The following is a 21,528-nucleotide window of genomic DNA, read 5'->3' as shown; positions in this document are numbered from 1 at the left end:
AAACTATACCTTTAATAAAATACCACTTGATGTGAGGAATTAAAACTGTAGCATTTATTATATGTATGAGGCGAAAAGAAAAAGGGAAAGGACTAGTCTGCTTTGTGCACATTTACAATCTAACATCAGAACACACAATTTTTCATCTTGGCAAGGCAACTAGGCCATTTTGGAATTCTTCCCAGAAGTGAATAGTATACTTCCTATTAAAATTATGCAGTTTTCAGTCTACAAAACACCAGTGCAGAATAAGTACCTTAGGCATAAGTTTAATGAGTGGTAGTGGTGGAAGTACTGGGCCCTTCACATCAGAGTCTCCTTGCAGATGCTTACCTTGTATACATTTCAACTTTATTCCATTTACATTTTGCTTAGCATAACATACATCCAGACTCTTTCTTACAAGATACATAACATTTGCATCACATACCCAGGGCTCTCACAGCTTGCTCTGTCTTTCATCTTGTTCATTACTGAGGTGTTTGTGGAAGAAAACTTGGATCTGCTTCCAAGCATCCACCTGTGCTGCTGCATGAGCCCTGGGCTCCCCTCCCCATATTGCTGGGCGACCTACCAAGAGATGCATGGAAGCTGGGCACATTGGTGTATAAGGTGGTTCAATGTAATGTCCTGCTCCAGGATAGCAGATTATCTCTGGTTTTTCTTTTCCATGAGCTTGCAAAATTTTGGAGGCCTCATTTGCAAAGAATTCACTTTTCCAGTTATGATCATCCTTGCCTACAATAAACATAAAGTGTCCTTCAGCCTTCTCCAGTGGAATAAGGCTTTGGCGCCCCTGGCCCTCAAGTGGATTGTCCAGTACGTCAATAATGTCAACAAGCCCATTCTTATCCATTTTGGCCCGTTTTGGGTTAAAGCCAAGAGGCGGAATGGTGATGTCCTTATAGTGCAGTGTTGCACCAACATTGGCTATAGAGCCATTGACTGTGACAGTCGCAGTTATACCCTTTAAGAAAGAGGCCATGGAAATACAGAGATCACCTCCTTTGGAGTGTCCAAGCAGCCCAATTCCTGGGCCTTTGACCTGAAGGTGTAGAAAGAAAATGAGAGAAAAGGAAATCAGAGCCATGCTGTAAGAATTGTGCAAGTGTATCTTATCCGTACCGTTCACAACATAAATATATTGTGGGTAACATCCCAATTTATTCATCTCTAGTTAAGATAGAAATCTGAACGGATTCTTTGGCTTTTCTGCATATTACACACACACACAACTGCAAGAAAGGCAAATAGTTGTTCTCCTTTTTTAAAAAAATGTAGTTTTGCTTCAGGAGCTTAGCACAAAGTATGAAGTTCAAAATATAAAGCAAGTCCAGTAATCATGTGCCTATCTTAGTTCAGCTGAGTTAACAGGGTTGAATCATTAATTCAGACTACCCAGAGCAGGAATAATACAGTAATTCTTGTTTCATGGCAGTGAGGGCTGGTGAATCCAGATTTTACTCTGAAATTTCAATTATCATCCAAGGTGCTGAAACTATTTTGGAGGAGGCTCAGCATCTTGAATGGTTCCTCTAAAGTCTGAACTGAAACCCAGTGTGGAGTCACCACCCCATTAACATGGTAGTCACCAGCCATCGCTTTCTCAAGCAGGACTAAAATACAAAACATTGGAAAGTAAGCTTTCTCCAAAGAAATCTGACATATTACCCTCTCTCCACAATGCTATCTAGCTAGCAAATCTATATGACAGAGGAAAATCCATTCTTCACAGCTGTTCCTCGGGTATGGACATCTTTGCTTTGTTGAATAATGTGTAAGTGCTACGGTAATACATCTTCTGAAAGAATTAAAATATCCTGTACTACTCGTTATTGTAGTTCAAGCCCTGCATTTTCCACTGCTCTGCTTTGGTTCTGCAAATTCATGCCCATGGCCTCCCTGACTGAGTTTAGCCATCTGGTGTACGGTCTTTCTACAACCGTTTATCTTTCCTAGCATTATTGTCTTTTTTAATGCGTCATGCCCTCTCATCTTATGGCCAAAGTGCAACAGTCTCAGTTTCATCATCATGCCTTTCAAGTAGAGTTCAGGTTTGAATGGTTCTAGGACCCATTTGTTTATCTTCTTGGTCATCCACGGTATCCACAGCAACCTTCTCCAGTACCATGATTATGGTGTCATTTACATATATTAGATAGTTGAAGTTTCTTCTTCCTATCTATACTATCTGGCTTGTAATAGCCAGAATGACTGAGCCATGATTGAAGCCCTAATTTCAAGCTGCACAAGCCTTTTTCCAGCTGTGAAGTGCAGTAAATTTAGTGATGACAGAACTCCTATTTTTATGAAGGCCGTCCACACATGGTACTACCTTGGGGTGTTTTAGCATGTAATTTACAGCTTCTTCAAAATACTCCAGATGGAATTCCTTCATTTGTTTGGGAAGATCTTCATAGCCATAATAGGCCAGTGCTAACACAGCAAAACCATAATTGGCCAAGAGACACGCTCGGTATTCAGGAAGACCTCCTCCAGTTCCATAAATATCAATTATTCCAGGAAAGGGGCCATCATCTGTAAGAGATGCAAAGAAATAGTACTGTTTTTATTTTGATGCTTTTAGAATCCAAAAAGTTACAACAAAACTGTACCATATGTCAAGCAATAATATGTGGCAATCACTGCTGACTTATTCTGGGCAGACTGGAAGTCAGGGACTTCTCAAAAACAAAATGCAACCTCCCTGCCTACATCTTATATTTTTATAGTGGGCCCCTTCACATTATACAACTAGAGCACTTTGGTTGCATTTTAACTGCTGTGGTTGTAGATGGTTGTATCCTGGGTTTTGTAGTTTGGTGAGAAATCTGGCTGAAAATGCTAAATCCTCCTCTCTAAACTGGAGATCCCAGGATTCCAGGGGATGAAACCATGATAGTTAAAGTAGAATCATAGTGCTGTAACTGTATTGTAAAGGGGTCCACTTGTTCTACAGAAGAAGAGATACAAAGACACATCACACCAGAGGTGTCAGCTGCATTGTTGTTAAAATTAAAACAGGTTTCTTAAGGGTATGAGCTTTGCTATACCATTAAAAGGAAGACACTAGGTTAGTTAAGTAGTTTATTCAAGTATTTTCAAAGGGTGTGTGTGTGTGTATGTGTGTATATATATATGCACACACACACACATATATATATATTTCAAAGGATTTATTTGTTAGCTATACACATACATACCCCATCTTTCTTCCAATGAGTTAAAGGCATATGGCTGCTCCCCATAGCCTCAGTGCCAGGTTTACAAACAAGATAAGTAAATTATCATTTAGGACAATGTTTCCCAAGCTTTGGTCGTCCAAGTGTTCTTGACTTCTACTCCCAGAAGACCTAACTAGTTTGGTCAACAGTCAGGAATTCTGGGAGCTGAAGTCTGAAAGACTAAAGTTTGGGAACTGGTTTATGGCCTGAAATGCAAAAACATTTTTCCAAATTTCAAATTTTTACATAATATTTAGAATAATGCACATGTTTTAACAATGCTATAGGGTCATTTAAGCCTGACATAGTTTGGAGCGTCAGCATATCTGAATCTAGACCTAGTCCTCACAACAACTTGAATTATAGTTTATATGTATTTCAGCCATGGAAGCCCACAGGGTGACCTTGGGCAAGTCACACTCTCTCAGCCTCAGAGGATGGCAATGGCAAATATCCTCTGAAGAAACCTGCCAAGAAAATCCCATGATAGGTTCAATTTGGGGTCACCATAAGTCAGAAATGACTTGAAGGCACACAACAACAACAACAACAACAACAACAACATATGAGACTATGGCTAGGATGCATTTTAAGTTACTATGGTGGGATACAGACCGCCCAAAAGGGGCGGTCTGCCCACGCCTTGTTTTGCTGTGCGAGGGAGCTGCAGCACAGCGAAAAGGACTTGCAAAAAGCGGGTCCTTCTTGCGGCGCCATAAGAATGTTGCAGTGCGCCAATGGCACACTCGTGACGTCCTTATGACGCTGGGACATGCGGATGCTAAGCATCCGTCGTGTCAAAATGGCGGCGCCCATGTGTACAGGGCACTGCCATTTTGACGCCCCCATCACGTGCTAGGGGTGAGGACAATATGGGCGGTGTGCCCTTGGTCAACCCCAGTGTGTGGTGGGGGTGCCGCAAAGGCCCGTTTGGAGAGGGCCTATGAAACTTTTATTGTATTCTAGCCCTTGTGGTCTCTTCCAACTCTATGATTCTATATGCTTATTGATATGGCTTTGTACTAAAGCAATAAAATGGTTAAAGTCTCATCCAATACTCAGTCTACCTCAGTTAACAAAGCCTCTGATAAAGAAGCCCCTTTTTAATGACGTTTTCACAGAAGCCTAGCCCAAGCCCCAGGCCCACTTATCTTGTCTTCTCTCCAGTTGGATATTTTTTTGGGGGGGGGGGGAGCAGCATTGGCATTTGGGCAGACACTGAAGGAAGGCTGGAGAAAGACAGACTACTGTGTCTGCAGTAAACAAGGCAATAAAGCATGGGAAAGAATGGGATTCTGCTCCAGGTAACCTACCTTATGCAAAGAGCAAGACAGAAAGAAAATGAGAAAGTTGACTAGCTTGCCTAAGCAGCTACCTGGCATGTTGAAAAAGCATAAGTTCACTAACAAAATGGAAAGTTATAAGAAAAGTCAAAGTTGATGAAGGGAGGGGGGGGGAACCATTCTAGGAAGCATTTTGGGAGGTTTTTAAAGTTAATTCTAGAAGTTACAAAATGTTTTTATTTACTTACATAAGTCTTACCTAACCTGGTTGTTTCATTTTACATGTGCAGAATGTTTGCTTTGAATAAAGTTTGCCAAAATGTGTCAAACTGCTCTTCTTTTCTGTGGTGTAGGAACCTGTCCCTATTCTCTCCGTGTTATTTCTACCTCTGGTACCAAAAAACGTTGGAAGAAATAAACTCCAGGACCACATCTCCGTCATCGCCCGAGGAATACCTGTCCCATACTGGTTTCTCCCCATCACTCAGCCATGTACTCTTACCAAGAAAGCAAATGAAGTGAAATGAATGAAATGCAATTCTTTATTATGGTCAAAGACCAGCATCAAGAAAGCAAATGACCTGGATCAGGGGAGAAGACTCAGGGATCAAAATATTTTGAACAATGGATCTTTTCCATTCAAACCTACTTATGAGTAAGGTTTTTGAGGCAGAACTAGGGGAAATTATCTTTCAGATCACTTCCAAGCCCACCAAGCGCCTAGGATGGTTCCTGGAGCTGTCATCTCAAAAACAAAACTTCTGCAAATACGGAAGGGATGGATACTATTGGAGAAGGCACTATATTTACACCGCAGTCTGGCAGGAAGACTGTGTTGTAGTGATTTGGGCACAGTAGATCTGGAGACGGGGGTTTGATTCTCTGCTAGGCCATGGAAAACCACTGGGGGATCTTGGGCGTCCCATCCTCCAGCCCCAGAAAACCCTGGGATAGGTCTTTGTTGTTGTGGTTGTGTGCCTTCAAGGCGTTTCCAACTTAGGGCGACCCTAGCAGAGGGTTTTCTTGGCAAGGCTTTTTCATATGAGGTTTCCCCTTGCCTTCCCCTAAAGCTGAGAGAGTGTGACTTGCCCAAGGTCAGTGGGTTTCATGGCCAAGTAGGGAATCACATCCTGGACTCTGGAGTCACAGTCCAGTACTCAAACTACTACAGGCATTAGGCTCACCACCATAAGTCAGAAACGTCTTGGGTATAAAACAACAACAACCGTGGCAGAAAGACAGTGTAGCGCAGTGGCCTGAGCCTAGGACTAAGGTTTTGAAGCCCTCAGGAGAGAGGCCTGGAAGGCAGCAGCAACCATGGCGCCTGCCCTGCCTGGAGTCCGCCGGGCGCCTGGGGCTCACCGGGGGGCAGGAAGAGGGTGGCCCGGAGCGGCCCTTCCCTGACGGGGCTCCTGGCGAGGCCTGGGCCGAGGAAGGCCCGCTCGTGGCTGCCCTTGGCCAGGAGCTTGCCTCCGCCTCCGCCGTGGCCCTCCAGCACCGCCACCTCCAGCAGGAAGGGGCTCTCCACCTGGCGCTTGACCAGGCGCCTCGGGCCCCGCTGCGGCTTCAGCGCCCACAGGAGGCCCAGGGGCTCCAGGCCCGAGTAGCTGCCCCCGACCAGGGCCTCCGACCGGCTCACGTCCACCCGCCCCTCGCCGTCGGCCCGGAACAGGGCCCGCGACTCGAAGACCTCCCCGGCTTCGTCCTGCAGCCGAGCCCGGAGGGTGACCTCCTGCTCGGGACGGAGCGCCTCCACCGAGACGCCCAGCGGCTGGTCGAAGAGGCTGCGCCCGGCGGGGGAGAAGGCCACGCGGGGCTCCATCGGGGAGAAAGAGGAGGAGGAGGAGGAAAGGGAGGGAGCCAGGTGCCCGGGAGGCCGCTTCAGGTGCGCGCAGGCCCGGCCCAGGCCCAGGCCCAGGCCCGGCCCAAAGAGCCGGAGCGCCAAGTAGGCCATGGATGGAGAAAGGCCTCGGCAGAGCCGGCCTTTTATTGCGCAAGCGGCGGGGCCTGGCGGCCTGGATGCCCGCCTCAGGAGGCCTCGCCTGCCGCTCTCCTCGGGAAAGGAAGGGCCTCTTCTTCCTCCTCCTCCTCCTCCTCCTCAGGTGCTCCACTCTTGGCCCCTGCTGCCCTGCCTCAGTTTCTGGAGGATTTGTTGTTGTTGTTGTTGTTGTTGTGTGCCCCACTTGTGATTCGTGGGCGACCCTACCTACCCCAGGGTTTTCTTGGCAAGTTTCTTCTTCAGAGCGTGATTATTATTATTATTATTACAGCAAATAATACACAGTATAACAACAACAATAACAGTAATCACATTTTGTTTTATCTATTTTTTCGTTCTATATTTTATCTATATTTACAATTGCTTGACAATTGTAAATATGTAGATTTACATATTTGTAAATATGATTTATATAATCTCTGTATTTACAATTAACCCCCCCCCCCCATGTTCGTCCAGTTTGTGTAAACCATGTGTCATTTTAAATCTTGTTTCCCTCAGTTCAAAAGTCAGAGCAGGCCATCCTCCGAGGCTGAGAGATTGTGACTTGCCCAAGGTCACCAATAAAAGTTTTCATTAGATTAAAATACATATATACAAATAACAGATAACGTAATACTCACACAGCAATGCCTATACAAACAAACAAATACTAATACACACCCTATACACTCATCCCTCCACATTTTCAGCTTTGACTTTTGCGGATTTGATTATTCACGGATTGCATTAAAACGTCCCTCTCTAGTAATATCTAGGTCCTCCAGCGCAACTCTGTGGTCACCTTTAACCAAAGGTTGAACTGGAGGACCCAGAGATTGCTAGGGAGAAGACTCCACTAGGCCTTTGCAGCTCCTCTAGCGCGGTTCTATGGCGATTGTCTGGCAGATGTTGATCACAGAGTTGCGCTGGAGGACCTAGAGATTCCTAGAGAGGTTTTCTGTCCCAGGTAAAAACAAAGTGTTTTTGTTATTTGTGGTTTTTCCACATTCACAGGGGTCCAGTGCCCCTAACCCCAGCAAAGGGGGAGGGATGAGTATATATTCATCTAGCTTCTTTAACTAATATTGTTTGTAACTTAATTCTTCCTGGTTAGGTTCACCTTATATTCTATTTTTTTCCAGTTAACTTTCTCTTTCCTGCTGTCATTTTCTATGAGGTCAACTATATCTTTTTCCAATCCTACTTTATATCTCTTTTTTCATATATTTTTACCTTTTAATTTCCTTATCCTTATCTATTATTGATTTCTATATGTAACCAAGTTTCTTACATAGTTCTTGTCCTTCATCTGTATTCTCCATTTGAACATTTTTCTCACTCTATGATTTATCCAGTTTTATTCTCTCTCTCTCTCTCTCTCTCTCTCTCTCTCTCTCTCTCTATATATATATATATATATATATATCTCAGATCCTATTGTTTCTCTATTGTATCTGCTGGTCTAACCTGAATTAAAGCTGTAAGAACGTCCATATTGTTTCCATGGGATTTTGAAGCCTGGTCTCCAGTGTCGTCTTCCAATGCTCAACCCACTACGCCACACTGGATCTCCTTCAGCGATATATGGGAATTATAATTTATGAGTCACATCAGTACATTAGAATGTTTGACTCACGTTAATTTGCCATCACCATCGTCTGAGGTTGAAAGAATGTGACTTGCCCAAAGTCACCCCAGTGGGTTTTTATGCTCGAACAGGGATTTGAAGCCAACGTGCCGTAGTGGTTTGAGTGTTGAACTACACTCTGGAGTCCAGGGTTCATTTTCCCATTCAGCCATGAAACCTATTGGGTGACTTTAGGCAATATTCTCTCAGCCTCAGGGGAAGGCAATGGCAGACCTCCACTAAACAAACCTTGCCAAGAAAACCCCATGATAGTGTTGCCATAAACTAGAAATAACGTGAAGGCACACCACACATACACACTCCAGAGTCATAGTCCAGCACTGAAATCACTACACCACACGTTTGTTGTGTATCTTTAAGTGGTTTTGACTTACGGCGACCCTATCACAGAGCTTTCTTGGCAAGTTTCTTCTTCAGAGGGGGTTTGCCCTTGCCATTGCCACCCTCTGAAGCTGAGAGTGTATGACTTACCCAAAGTCACCCGATGGATTTCATGGCAGAACAGAGATTCAAAACCTGGTCTCCAGAGGACTATAACACCACACATACACCGTGGCTATTCATGCAGTCTAATTGTAAAGGTCCTTCTTGGGCACCAGTTCACTCCATGCATCTGAGGAAACATGCTACAACTTGTTTCACACAGTCTCAAAGGTGTGACAAGAGCCTTTTTCATAGTGATATTCCAGACTAACATGATTATGTGTCTGTATATGCATCAGTAACTGTTAAGGTTTGAGGGCATCGTCCATGACTCTAATTATATTTTGATGTCATCTTGCACCTAGAATCATAGAATTGGAAGAGACCACAAGGACCATCCAGTCCAACTGTCTTCCATGCAGAAAGACAGAATCAAAGCATTCCCAACAAATAGCCATCTGGTTTCTGTTCAAAAATATCCAAAGAAGGACTACATCCAAAGGCAACATTTTCCACTGTCAAACTATCAGAAATGTCTTCCTAATGTTTAGATGGAATCTTTTCCTGCAGCTTGAATCAATTGCTCCATGGCCTAGGGTGCATCTGTAGAAATAATGCAGTTTGACACCACTTTAACAGCCACAGCTCCATCCAACAGAATCCTGGGATTTATTTGTGAGGTACCAGTACTCTTTGGCAGAGCAGGTGTAAAAGTACAAATTCCTTATAAAATCTTGTATAACTACAAATCCCAGGATTCCATAGGATAGATCTACAGCACCTAAAGTGGTGTTAAATTGCATTATTTCTATAGCAGAGTTGCACCCATCGCAAAAGCCAAGCTTGCACCATCTTCAATATGACATCCCTTTAAATATTTAAACATGGCTATCATGTCATCCCTTAACCTTTGCTTCTCCAGGCTAAACATACCCAGCTCCCTAAGCCTACCTCCTTTAAACATATTTTAAACTTGCTTTTCTGTTGCGTATTTGTGTATACTGTTTGTACTATATTGAGAATAAAACTAATTATTGGTCTCAAAGAAAAAAGCACATTTGGAAGTAAGTCACACTTGCTTATCCTTTACAACCTTTTTATTTAGTGGCGCAGTGGTTAAATGCCAGTACTGCAGCCACTCACTCACAAACCACAAAGTTATGAGTTCAATTCCAGCCAGGGGCTCAGGGTCGACTCAGCCTAGTATCCTTCCGAGGTCGCTAAAATGAGTATCCATCTTGCTGGGGGCAATCAGCTTATACATTGTAAACCCTTTAGGGAATGCTTAAGTACACTGATAAGTAGTATACTTGCTATTGCAAGTACTTAATGTAGTTGCTATTGCTATTTGCTGTACTCCTGTTCACATAGGTGAATACTAACAAGGTGGCATGTGTCTATCCAATAAAATGAAACACAAGAGTTTTTATATCACAATAAATATGTACATCCTAGAGAATTGTAGCTTAATTGTAGATCTTGTTCAGGGCTGACCTGAAGACGTTTTGCTGCCTGAAGCAAAGGACAAGATGACACCCTCCTCCATTCCATGTAGAATGGTCAGCAGGATTGGCAGTTAAACACAGCTGACAAAGGAGGGGGCTCCCTCACACCTGAGGGTTGCAGGCCAGTTTAGGGGTGCAGATCATGCTTGGGAACACTTACTGCTTTGTCTTCCAAGAAATGGGAATGACCAGGGAACTCAGAACAGTTGTAGGCTGCCATCACTGCTCCCAACCTCTTCCATCTGAGGCTTTTGTCTTAGACTGTGCAATGACAACATGAACCCTGGTTTGGGTTTTGTGAAACACCTGTTTCTTAAGAATGAATTGCTAGCGATAGCACTTTCTCATTAATATAATGGACCTAAATGCAATTCCAATTCTAATCCTATAGCCATTTACTTGCATTAAGTTTCATAGACTACAGTGGGACTTAGGCCTGGTACAGATTAGGAGAAAGGGGTGGACAAAGGCCGTCCCTTTCTCCTTGGATTGTTGCCATGGCAACTACATGGCCGCACCAACGATCCACTGAAAAAAGGAGCTCCGAAATGGAGCTCCTTTCCCGCGACACCGTCAAGGTGCCATTTGCATTCTGGGGTGTTGCGGTGACATGTCTTGTGTGCCACGGCATTTGGACGCATCACAAGACACGTCACAGATGCACATGCCGTATGGATGGTGCTGCATCAAGATGGCGCCACCCATACATACTAGGGTTCAGGAGTGTGCGGTTGCTGCATGCTCCCGAGCCCTATATCAGCGGCGCCATGCTACTTTTGGCCCGTGTGTACCGGGCCTTATTTACATATGTACACAGGTACAGTTGGCTCCCCATATCCACGGATTCTTTATTCACGGATTCAATTATCCACGGCTTGAAAATATTCAAAAAACTATAAATTCCCAAAAGTAAACCTTCATTTTGCCATTTTGTATAAGGTACACCATTTTACTACACCATTATATTTAGTGGGACTTGAGCATCCACGGATTTGGTTGTCCACGGGGGAACCAAAACCCATTGGATACCAAGGGCCCACTGTATGTGGCTAGTGGTATTCCTGAGTATTTATATTGTGTATATATATATAATATATATATATTAAACTGAAATAATATTCCCATTCATAATACTGAACCTGCAACCTTCACTGACATTTAATTGGAAGCACGTCCCATTGAAATAAGGGAGACTTTTTGAAATAAACATGCATTTTGCATTGATACATCTTTTACTCACATGTAAAATGCTATATTAGTTAAACTATGAAGGCAGTACAAGGCTTGCTTCCATTTTTTGTCCCATAACACAGAAATACTGTAACAATAGCAGAGGTTGGACTGGATGGTCCTTGTGGTCTCTTTCAACTCTATGATTCTATGAATAGTGTTAAAATGGGGCCAAGGTGATGGTGAGGAAATGCTATTTAATCTGGGCCTGGAGATCCAAGGTGAGGATCAGCCAGGGCTACAACCCCACTAACTTGAAAAGGAGGAAGGTGCTTAATTATGGATTGTTTTTGAAGATATTTATGGGAGCATATTTATCCCTATGTACCCACTGTTAATATCCTGTGAAATTTGCTGGATCCAGTCAGAAGCAATGTTAGAACACAACGAACAACATTCTAAATAATGAGTGGCTGGCTCAGGCCCTTCTCAATTGTGTATGTATATTATTATTATTATTATTATTATTATTATTATTATGCTTTATATAGCGCTGTAGTTTTACACAGCGCTGTACATACAAGCAATAAAATGGATAAAGTAAACCTGCCCATGGCGTACAATCTAAGAAATAATAGCATAATACATATAAACAATACAAAACAATACAGGAAAGGGTTCAAGAAAGTAAAGAAGGCAACAAATTAAAAACGTCAAATAACAAATAATAGTCACGCAATGCCTGGGAATGCTTCTGTGAACAGGATGGTCTTCAACTGGATTCTTTATAAAATGTTTGCCACGGTCCTACTTGTCTAGCAGACATTTTTTTAAAACCCCAAACATTAAGCAGGTAATAATGTTACTGAACCCTACCCAATGCTACCATTGTACCCCCAAAATATTATCAATTTTGAGCCAATCCAAAATCCATAATTTTGACCCTCTAACCTGCCCTTGACTTATACATGAGATCAACTTATAGTCAAGTATATACAGTAAATGAAACATTTCTGAATAAATTGCTGAAGACAATACAGGTAGAGAGCATTATGTAAAACTGGCAAATCAAATCTATCAGAATCTAAAATACATCACATGTAGCCAGGCAACAACCGTAAACACTCAAAGGAGGGATCTGTTTGAAGCCAGAAAGTTGATTCCAACATACAAGTGAGTGAAACTGGCTCTTATTCATACAAGTCCAGATCTGTGAGAGAACCCTTCTGAAAGGTAAATATAAAGTTTTCAATCTTCATCAAAAAGGAGAAGACAAAACATGGAATTTGAATTATTCAAATGGTTAGAGATAACAGTGGGAAGGCTAGAGTAACTGGACTTGGGTTTGCTTAATGGAAAAACTAACCACAGGCAATGGCTCACTTCCTCTGAACAAATCTTGCCAAGAAAACCCCATGATTGGGTCACCATAAGTCGGAAAAGACTTGAAGAGACACAACACATACAATATTTGTATACATTTAACATTTGTTGTTGTGTGCCCCAAGTAATTTCTGACTTATGGCAATTTAGCATCTCTTACACTGTGCCCAGGCTATTTATTCTGTTTTTATTATCAGGGATTTACAGGATCTTCCCAGTTATGCTTTCTTGGAAGTAATTTTAATGGAATTTGCTTCTAGTTAAACACACACAGAATCACAGAGTTGGAAGAGACCACAACGGTACAACTGTACTCTCAACAGAACAGGTTGTACTGTAAAAGACCATTCCTCCAAATATCTTGGACCAAACCCCAAAGCCCTAGTCTGTATGACAAGCAATAAGGGGCTATGAGAATTGTACTCTGAAACATCTGGATTTCTTCACCCCTGCAATAATATAATAGGTTACTGAGGAACAAGTACCCTTAAGATCTTAAACCCTACCAATTTAACCATACTGTTAAACAGAAACCTACTCGTAGTCCCATGTGGAACACATCTCAAGAACAAGGGGCAGCACAAAATTTATACAGTGGATACCAAAACCCATGGATACTCAAGTACCATTAAATTCAGTGGCACAGTAATAGTTTTTTGTGGGTTTTTCGGGCTATGTGGCCATGTTCTAGATTTTCTTCCTGATGTTCAGGAAGAAAATCTTCTAGAACATAGCCACATAGCCCGAAAAACCCACAAAAAAAAACTATGGATGCCTGCCATGAAAGCCTTCGACTTCACAGTGGCACAGTAAGATTGTGTCCCTTGTATAAAATGGCAAAATCAAGGTTTGCTTTTTGGAATGTATATATTTTAAAATATTTTCAAACCATGGATGCTTGAAGCTGTGGATAAAAAATCTGTGGCTATGGAAGGCTGACTGTAAATGCACATTATGACATCCTGGATTATAGCTTCTCAGGATTGCCTTTCTTTTTATGAAGCACCAGAAGAGATGAATGGTAGATGAGACTCATCATACAAGAAAACATTTTGACTATTTGTTTGCTCTAGTCGTGTATCTCATATATCCACGAGAGGTGAATTGGTCATTGTTGAGGTCCAGATATAAGCATTTTGCAATGTTATGCTGATGGAGGACGCATGGCGTTGCTGGTTCAAAAACACACTGCAGAAATAATCCAGTTTGAGACTGCTTTAACTACCATGGCTCAATGCTTTAGAATTCTGGGAACTGTAGTTTTGTGAGTCATTTAGCCTTCTCTATCAAAGAGTTCTGGTGCCACAATAACCTACAATTCCCAGAATTCCCTAGCACTGAGTCAAGGCAGTTAAAGCGCTCTCGAACTGGATTATTTCTGCAGTGTGTTTTGGACTGTTGTTTCTCTTTTGGTTTACATGTGAAATTAGTTTTAATTTACACTAATAAGAGTTCATCTTTACTTTACTTTTGCAGTTTAGAGGAAAAGCTCAGTGTTCTAATATAATAGTGGAGCTTCAGCTTTTATGCACATTAGTTCCATTTTGTTCATATATATATATATATATGAAAATCTAGGAATTAGTGGTTAATCTCATCAGTCGTGACAAGATGGAGATACCTGATTTGTTCAAGAGCAAGAATCCCTTTCCTCTTGAAGGCAGCCTGAAAGTTCGAGTTGACAAAAAGAACTTGCCATCTCACAAAGCCATGGTGTCTGCAATGAAGGCAAAAATGCCTTTAATGTACCAAAGAGATGTTTGCCGTACCAACTGGTACTATGCACACTATCAGAAACAATGCTTGAAGAATGTAGCCAAAGACCTTCATTTTGCCAAAGATGTTATTATACAAAGGCACCCATCAGCTCTGTCTTTTAAGGAATTTGATCCCAGAAGTCTATATGATGCTTCTAGTGTCATTAATAAACAAAAAAGTAAGAACATTACTCCTAGGAAAGTAAGGCCACCAAGAAGGCTCAAACCACTGAGGAGTCAGCATCAGCCAATGAAGTCAGGTGTTTCTCTTGCCAAGCCCATCAATACAAATTTCCCTTACTTCTTGGAAGAGTGTGAATATAAAGCTAAAGTAGAAAGTGTACTTGCCGAACCAACTTTGCAGATGCAGGCTCCTCCCTGTTCTCCTCCTACTACTAGTGAGCCCCAGTACTCACAGATATTCCTGACTGAACCTCAGGAGATGTTAAGAGACAAGACAACCAAAAGAGGGTCAAAACCAACATTACAGGGCATCCCAGCCCATGAACCACAGCAGCAAGACCTAGGATGGGAAGAGAGACTGTTGACAAAATTAAGCAGGGCTACAGCTCAATGGATTGTAAATAATCAACACTCCTGGGGAGGCTGGGTTCAGGGCAAGCTACGGAATTTTAAGAGGCAAAAATATGACTGGAGCAGTATCAGATATGTACTCACTTCTGAAAGTGATGTGAAGCTCCTCAATGAAATTGAGGCAGAGGAAGCTGTTTTGGAAGGCCATATTCAAATCCATGAGAAAAAGAAAGCTGAGACATCTCTCCTCACCTATTACAGGTAAGACAAATTGTTGTTTGACTTAAACAATATGGTGCATTGCATTCTAATCCCATTACCAGAAAAGAAGTTAAATTGAATGGAGTAAAGATTACTTCCATTTAGTGTTCATGGGATAATAATCCTAAATTTGGGAATACCAAATTTTACATTACATAGAATCATAGAGTTGGAAGAAACCACAAGAGACATCCAGTCCAACCCCCTGCCATGCAAGAAATCACAATCAAAGCATCCCTGACAGATGACCATCCAGCCACTTCTTTTTGCACTGGCAAAAAGCTGAATTTTCTGCCCTGCTATGGCAGAACGCTGGCTTTAAGGTGCTCTAGCAGCATGCGGCATATATAAGCTTGAGGCCGGCTTCCTGGTGTATTAGAGGTGTGAGTCATCTGCATGCCACGCCAGTCTGTTTTGCCCTTTACTTAAATAAAACTTCTAGTTTGAATAATGGTATTTCCTTATGCGTGTGCAAATGAAAATACGCACAGTAAATAAACAAGATATTTTTATTTATATGTTATGTTGAGTTGGGGCATCTGTGATGTCCGCATGTAGATTTAAAGGGAGGGGTCACCAAGGGTACCACTGATGTAATGCCATATAACTAGAGTTTGGCTAGGCTAACTGATAATTTGTGGTTATGTCTGACCTTTTGCTTCCATCTAGCGTGCTTGTTCCAGCAAACTGAGGGGCAGGGGCAACTCCTATAGCAATGAGCGTAGATGCAAATAGAAACACTGTTTCATTGAATGTGGTAAGAACTGATTGGTCTCATGTCATGTTGATTTTTGGGGGGAAACTGTTTTTTGGGCTGCCACTCAGTCCTTTGTCTGCTCTAGAGTTCACTAATATGAGACTTCTCTTTTCCACCCCCACATTAGAGGAAGGCAGATTTATAAGAAATCACTACAGACATTCATGGGGAATATACAGTTGGCCCTCCTTATCCATTGATTTTTTTATCCACAGATTCAAGCATCCATGGCTTGAAAATATTCCCCAAAAATATACATTCCAAGTAGCAAACCTTGATTTTCCATGTTATATAAGGGACACCATTTTGCTCTGCCATTATATTTGATGGGACTTGAGCATCCACAGATTTTGTTATTCATGGGGGGTCCTGGAACCAAACCCCAGCGGATAACAAGGTCCCACTGTAGTCATATTTACAGTAGCCCCATTGCTTGAAATGGGTTAACTCCAACTGTGTCTGGGGCTTACCTATTATTTCAATACTGTACTTGCATTAAATGTATTCCTTCATAGATACACTGAATAGCATTAAAAGTTGTTGCTACAAAAAATCTGTTGCTCTCCCCCCACCTTTTAATAGGCAGGGAAAATATATTTAAGTCTGTATAAAGTGTAGGAAGTATAGGATTTGTTGTAAGTTCAACAAGGCAGAACTTAGGCCCGTTACAAACGGGCACCCTAGGACGGACTCAGTCCGTGCTAGGGTTAGAAAGGGGTGTCTCTTCCAGATGCCCCTAATCCTAGCACGGACTGAGTCTGTAACAAATGGCGGCGGCTGTTCCACACAGCCGCCGCCATTTTGACGTAACGGACGTTCTGCATCCGCACGTCGCGTGGCGGAAGTGACGCCACAAGTGTGCGACTAGCGCCTCGCGGCATCTCTTTCGGGCTGCAAGAAGGAGCGCGATTTCCGCGCTCCTTCTTTGTGCATCCGGGAACTGCGCCGTTCGGCTGCTATGGTTCCCAGACGCAGCAACAGGCGGTGGCAGCAGACCGCCGCATTTTGGCGGTCTGTAACCCGCCTTAATAAGCTTTTAAACTTTACACTGGTTCTTTTTAAAACCATTTAACTTTGTTCTAGTCAAATATTCTTTTGCCATGCTATTATGCAACCCCTTTATGATGGGTGTGGTCTTAAATGTGATTCAATGTGCTGCTAAAGCATAGCTGGCTGGCTTTTAATGAGAGTGTTCTGTGCAAGCTCATTTCTTTCACAGTGGGGCATTTAAGAAGTTTGACCAGCTCATTCATTTTTCAGACTCAGTCTCTGATTTTGGCTTTTTCTCTGAAGTAGTGTCTCTCAAATATTTCATATATGGATGTATTGGGGGAAGTCTACCTAGTAGTTCGAGGGGGGAAATCCATTTGGTTATAGGATTCAGTAACCATTTGTTTATTAGGATTCAAAACCATATCACCAATTTAGAACTTGCCAATCTGTATTCAGAATAGTTAAATATGGCATTTTTATATCCACTTCATTGTTGTTGTTGTTGTTTGCCTTCAAGTTATTTCTGACATATGCCTACTCTTTGTTGTTACTGTTAACTGCCCTCAGGTTGACCCCAACCCATGATGTCCCAAAGGGTGAGATACCTCCAAGACCCCTCCACTGCTCTGCTTAGGTCCTGCAGATTCTGGCCCACAACCTCCTTGACTGAGTATGTCTATCTGGCATGCAGTCTGCCTCTCTTTCTACTATCTAGGGGCATCACTAGGGTGTGTGTGGAGGGCATAGTGCACCAGGTGACACCACTGCTCCTTAAACACCTGATTTTTGGCAGAAACGGGGTGATATTCACTTGTGTCAGTTTGAAATGCTGAAGAGATAGTGTGAGTTGAATCAGGCTTAGTAGGAAGAGAAGGGTGAAGCCCCAGGTTTTTATAATTAATGTCAAATTTTTAAAGTTTTAGAAATTATTTTTAACTTTTCTTTTTAAAAAATCTCATCTTACCAAATTTTAACTTTAACCACATAAAACTATGTACAGTGCGTCCTCGACTTACCCGGGGATCCGTTCTGGATCCCTCTGCATAAGGCGAATTCCACCTATGCTCAAGCCCCATTGTAAACAATGCGGCTCGTGCACGGCGGCACGGCGGTGTGCGGTGCGCAACGGGGGTGTGCGCCCATTCAATTGAATGGGACGCGCCGCCCCTTCCGCCCCATGCGCGCCCCGCGGCTTGAGCGCGTATGCTCAAGCCGCATAAAGCGCGCCCACGGGCACGCTGTATGTGTAAATACATTTAGACTGTGCATATGATATTATAATTTAAAGGTATACAGTATTTCTAATTTTGCTAGTTGTTTATGTTGTTTATGTGACAACTATTGCCATTTATGGGAATTATGGGAATTATGCTTTATGAGTAACATTAGCATTAAAAACATTATTAAGGATTCTGAATGGTGAAGCAGTTAATGGGGGAGGGGGTGACACCATGAATTACCCCAGTGATGCCACTGCTACTACCTTCTACCTTTCCTAGCATTATTGTCTTTTATTATGAGTCACACCTTCTCATGATGCTGGCAAAGTATGATGGCCTCAGTTTTGTCATTTTGGTTTCCAGGGAGAGTTCTGATTTGGTCTGTTCTAGAACCCATTTGTTTGTCTTTTTGGCCGCCCACAGTATCCTCAGCACTCTTCTCCAGCACCACATCTCAAATCAGTTTCCACATCTCAAATTTAGTCTCACTCCAGACCCTGCCCAGGTACTCAATTATCTCTTTTTCAAGAGTTTACAACTGTACTTATGTGACTAATAAGTTGCATTCATTCTGTCTGATAACAATTTCCACAATGCTCTAAGTATTGTTTGCTCTCTTTCCAGTGCAAAACATGTCACAAATGGAATAATGTTTCTCATCTCTCAGGAAACCATCCTTCCATACAAGAGTGCTTTCCATAGATGACCCAAGTGCTGACAACAAAACAGCAGATACAGTATCAAAGAGGAGTCTTAAGCCAATATTTCATATTAAACGCCAAGAAAGATTGAACTCCCTGCCTGGGAAATATTCATACACTACTCAGAATATCTTCGAACAAGAGCTCTACTTTGGTAGGTGGACCCGACTTGTCTATACAGTAAATACTTTTGCTTAGTCTTATATAAGGATGGATCATCTTAGCATTATTTGGGTGCAAGATCAGTTAGGAAAAAAAACTAAAATAAAGCAAATGTTGTGAATTTAGAACCATGATACTTTTGTAAGAGATGTAGGTTTAAATACAATCATGCCTTAAAGGGATGATAACCTGTGAGCATGCTGTATTTTCTTCCCTGCCATAACATTTGGAGCTGCTCCAATAGCATATATAGCTGGGCATATTTTTAAAATGGGGGGAATTGTTTGCAGTTGTTTTCTATGTTATTCACTTCCATTTTATTTCATCTACCATTAAGTAGGTTAGGGTGAGATATAATGATCAGTCTAAGCCTGTGGTGGTGAACCTGTGGCCCTCTCTGAGGGCATGCAGCCCAGGCCAGGAGGAGTGAGGGAGAAGGAGAGTGGAGCATGCACATGGGGGTGAAAGCCTTTCCAAAGTGGGAGGGGTGGAGGAAAGGAGCACTCCGTTTCTCCACCCCTCCCACCCTGGAAAGAGATGGAGGATCGCCCCCCTCCCCACTTGCCCCTTTCTAGGAGTGAGAGCTGCCTGGTTCACCAGGCATCTTTTCCTCCTGAAAAAGGGCATGGGGGTGTCGATTCTCCACCTCTTTGCAGGATGGTGAACCAGGCAGCTCTCCCTCCTGGAAAGGGTCATGAGGAGGATGTTTTTAGCTCAGTATGACCAGACTTGGTCCTCCTCCTTTTCAGGACCTGTCAACCTCCTGTCCAGGAGGGATTCCAAAAGGTCCTCCATTTTGAATGGAACACCACTGTGTTTGGGCACTTGGCCTATGTTAGGTTCACTATCACTGGTCTAGGCTCACTCAAAAATCTTTGTAGCTGACCAATGAATTGAACCCAAGATACGACAACTAACAACTCTGACTACTACATCAGACTGGTGCCAGTGAAAAGGCTTGAGTTTAGACAATTTGTTTTACCTACAACCTAATTTCTTTCCATCACTGTATTCATTTAGGGTCAGCCAAAATTGTCCACCAAGATACCAAGAAGGACTGTTTGGTTATGGATAATAATGATGAGTATTATATACACCTTGAGCAATGCTACCCAAGACCTCCTGAGATCTGGAGCTTTGGGCCACCAAAAAAGGCAGGTAGGAATTTTGTAATAACTCAAACAATTCATTTACACACAATGGCATTGTAAAATGGTGTACCTTGTATAAATTGGTAATATCATGTTTTGCTTTTTGGAATTTATATATGTTTAAAAATAGGGTTGAATCTATGGATACGGAATCCATGGATATGGAGGGCCAATTGTATTTTGAGATGGGTTAGTCATCCCATGCACTCCACAGGAAAGGCTACACTGTCTGCTTTTAATTTTGTTTTAATTTTAATTTAATTTTGTCCAGGAAATGCTCTGTCTCACTAGAGAATTTGATTCTTCTATTGTCCTTTCTCTGGATTGGTTAGTCAAGGATGGAGAGGAAACTCCACTGTTAGCTAATTATCTGTTAGTGGGTTCTTTTAAAGCCGCAGGGGCAGTGTAACAAGTGTGCCACTGGCACACTCGTTATGTAAGCGCTGTGTAGCAACGTGCAGATGCCACGCAATGCTTGCGTAATAATGGCGGTGCCCGTGTGCACAGGACACCGCCATTGTTACGCCACCATTACATTCTAGGGTTAGATTGCCACATGGTTCCTAACCCTAGAATTGGCCCTGGTACGCCGCTTATTGGCGGTATGTACCAGGCCTAAGTTAAGTGAAAATCTGATGTAATTGCAAAACAGAAGAAAAACTGCTGAACATGAATTTTCTCTTTAAAATGGCTCTCTACTAATCTGTTTTAATCAAAATTCTGTTGGGTAAGTTCAACGGATAAGGAAGGGAATCATCCACTGGACCACACTTCCCACTACCATTGAAGATTTTGCTCAGTTGGGTGAAGCGCAACAACCCCCAGTACCAACTCAGAGAAAGAGAGAAGGATACAGAAAATCTGAAGATGTGTCTGAGGATATCCACATACGTAGGACTATGCTGGAAAAGTGGAAGGCTGCTTGGAAATTTGGTAGGTATTCCAAGCCCAATTTTAATTGGTCATAATCCATTCAAACCAATGCTAGTTTTTGTATTCATCAATAATGTTTGAAGGATTAGCAATCTCTTTGCCAGAAATACTGGTTACCTTTGCCAGAAATACTAGTCACTCCACGGTTGTGTTTTGTTTTGGGTTTTTTAATTGTCTCTTTCTATTCAATGCTCAGATCCTCGGTGGCAGTCAGCAACTATAGAAGGATTAATCAGAGATCTTGTAGATGTACATGTTCAAAATCGAATCAATGCTATACTTATCTGTGCATCTGCTGTGCTTGAGAAGCCCCAGCATGTGCAAGATACAAGTCAGGAGACAGGTATGAAATTGAGCAGCCTCTAGTGGAAATTTCAGTTATATTTTTCTAACATTGCAAATAAATTTTATAGTACAGTTATTTAAAGATAAGAAGTAAATC

The 21,528-nt window shown here is 42.3% G+C and overlaps 2 protein-coding genes across 4 annotated transcripts in view; one reads left to right on the top strand and one right to left on the bottom strand.

Moving 5' to 3' along the window:
* Positions 1-13: 13 nt before the first annotated feature.
* LOC149314745 (acyl-coenzyme A thioesterase 1-like) lies at positions 14-10,128 on the bottom strand. 2 transcript variants are annotated; one of them, XM_089521843.1, is made up of 3 exons: positions 5,870-6,675; positions 2,336-2,538; positions 14-1,045 (listed from the first exon to the last, which is right to left on the bottom strand). In XM_089521843.1, the coding sequence occupies exons 1-3, from the start codon at positions 6,459-6,461 to the stop codon at positions 440-442; spliced, it is 1,401 nt and encodes a 466-aa protein (XP_089377969.1). In that variant the 5' UTR covers positions 6,462-6,675; the 3' UTR covers positions 14-439. The 2 variants fall into 2 exon arrangements, with proteins under 2 accessions (XP_089377969.1, XP_089377970.1); XM_089521844.1 differs by lacking the exon at positions 5,870-6,675 and adding an exon at positions 10,054-10,128 and having other exon boundaries at positions 17-1,045.
* A 3,969-nt stretch (positions 10,129-14,097) lies between these two features.
* HEATR4 (HEAT repeat containing 4) overlaps positions 14,098-21,528 on the top strand; it is a 41,527-nt gene continuing 34,096 nt past the window's right edge. For both annotated transcript variants that reach the window (XR_016280964.1, XM_089521840.1), the window contains exons 1-5: positions 14,098-15,169; positions 18,807-18,994; positions 20,023-20,160; positions 20,886-21,086; positions 21,283-21,429. Coding sequence is in view for 1 of the 2 variants with exons in the window: in XM_089521840.1 (XP_089377966.1) it covers positions 14,229-15,169; positions 18,807-18,994; positions 20,023-20,160; positions 20,886-21,086; positions 21,283-21,429 (1,615 nt within the window). In the remaining variant the exon portion in view is untranslated. The remainder of the gene's footprint in view (positions 15,170-18,806; positions 18,995-20,022; positions 20,161-20,885; positions 21,087-21,282; positions 21,430-21,528) is intronic.

This window comes from Sceloporus occidentalis, unplaced genomic scaffold (assembly GCF_023333645.1).
Source record: "Sceloporus occidentalis isolate IW3139 unplaced genomic scaffold, rSceOcc1.0.p SCAF_4, whole genome shotgun sequence".
Classification (NCBI taxonomy): domain Eukaryota; kingdom Metazoa; phylum Chordata; class Lepidosauria; order Squamata; family Phrynosomatidae; genus Sceloporus; species Sceloporus occidentalis.
Note: the sequence above shows the minus strand (reverse complement) of the source record. Positions and strands in the feature narration are given on the sequence as shown.

Excerpts from the sequence above, each read along its gene's own strand:
- LOC149314745 (XM_089521843.1), bottom strand. The coding sequence starts at position 6,461 with ATGGCCTACTTGGCGCTCCGGCTCTTTGGGCCGGGCCTGGGCCTGGGC. Across the intron at positions 2,539-5,869 it reads CACCCTCTTCCTGCCCCCCG|ATGATGGCCCCTTTCCTGGA; the intron begins GTGAGCCCCAGG and ends CATCTCTTACAG. Across the intron at positions 1,046-2,335 it reads ACATGCTAAAACACCCCAAG|GTCAAAGGCCCAGGAATTGG; the intron begins GTAGTACCATGT and ends CTACACCTTCAG.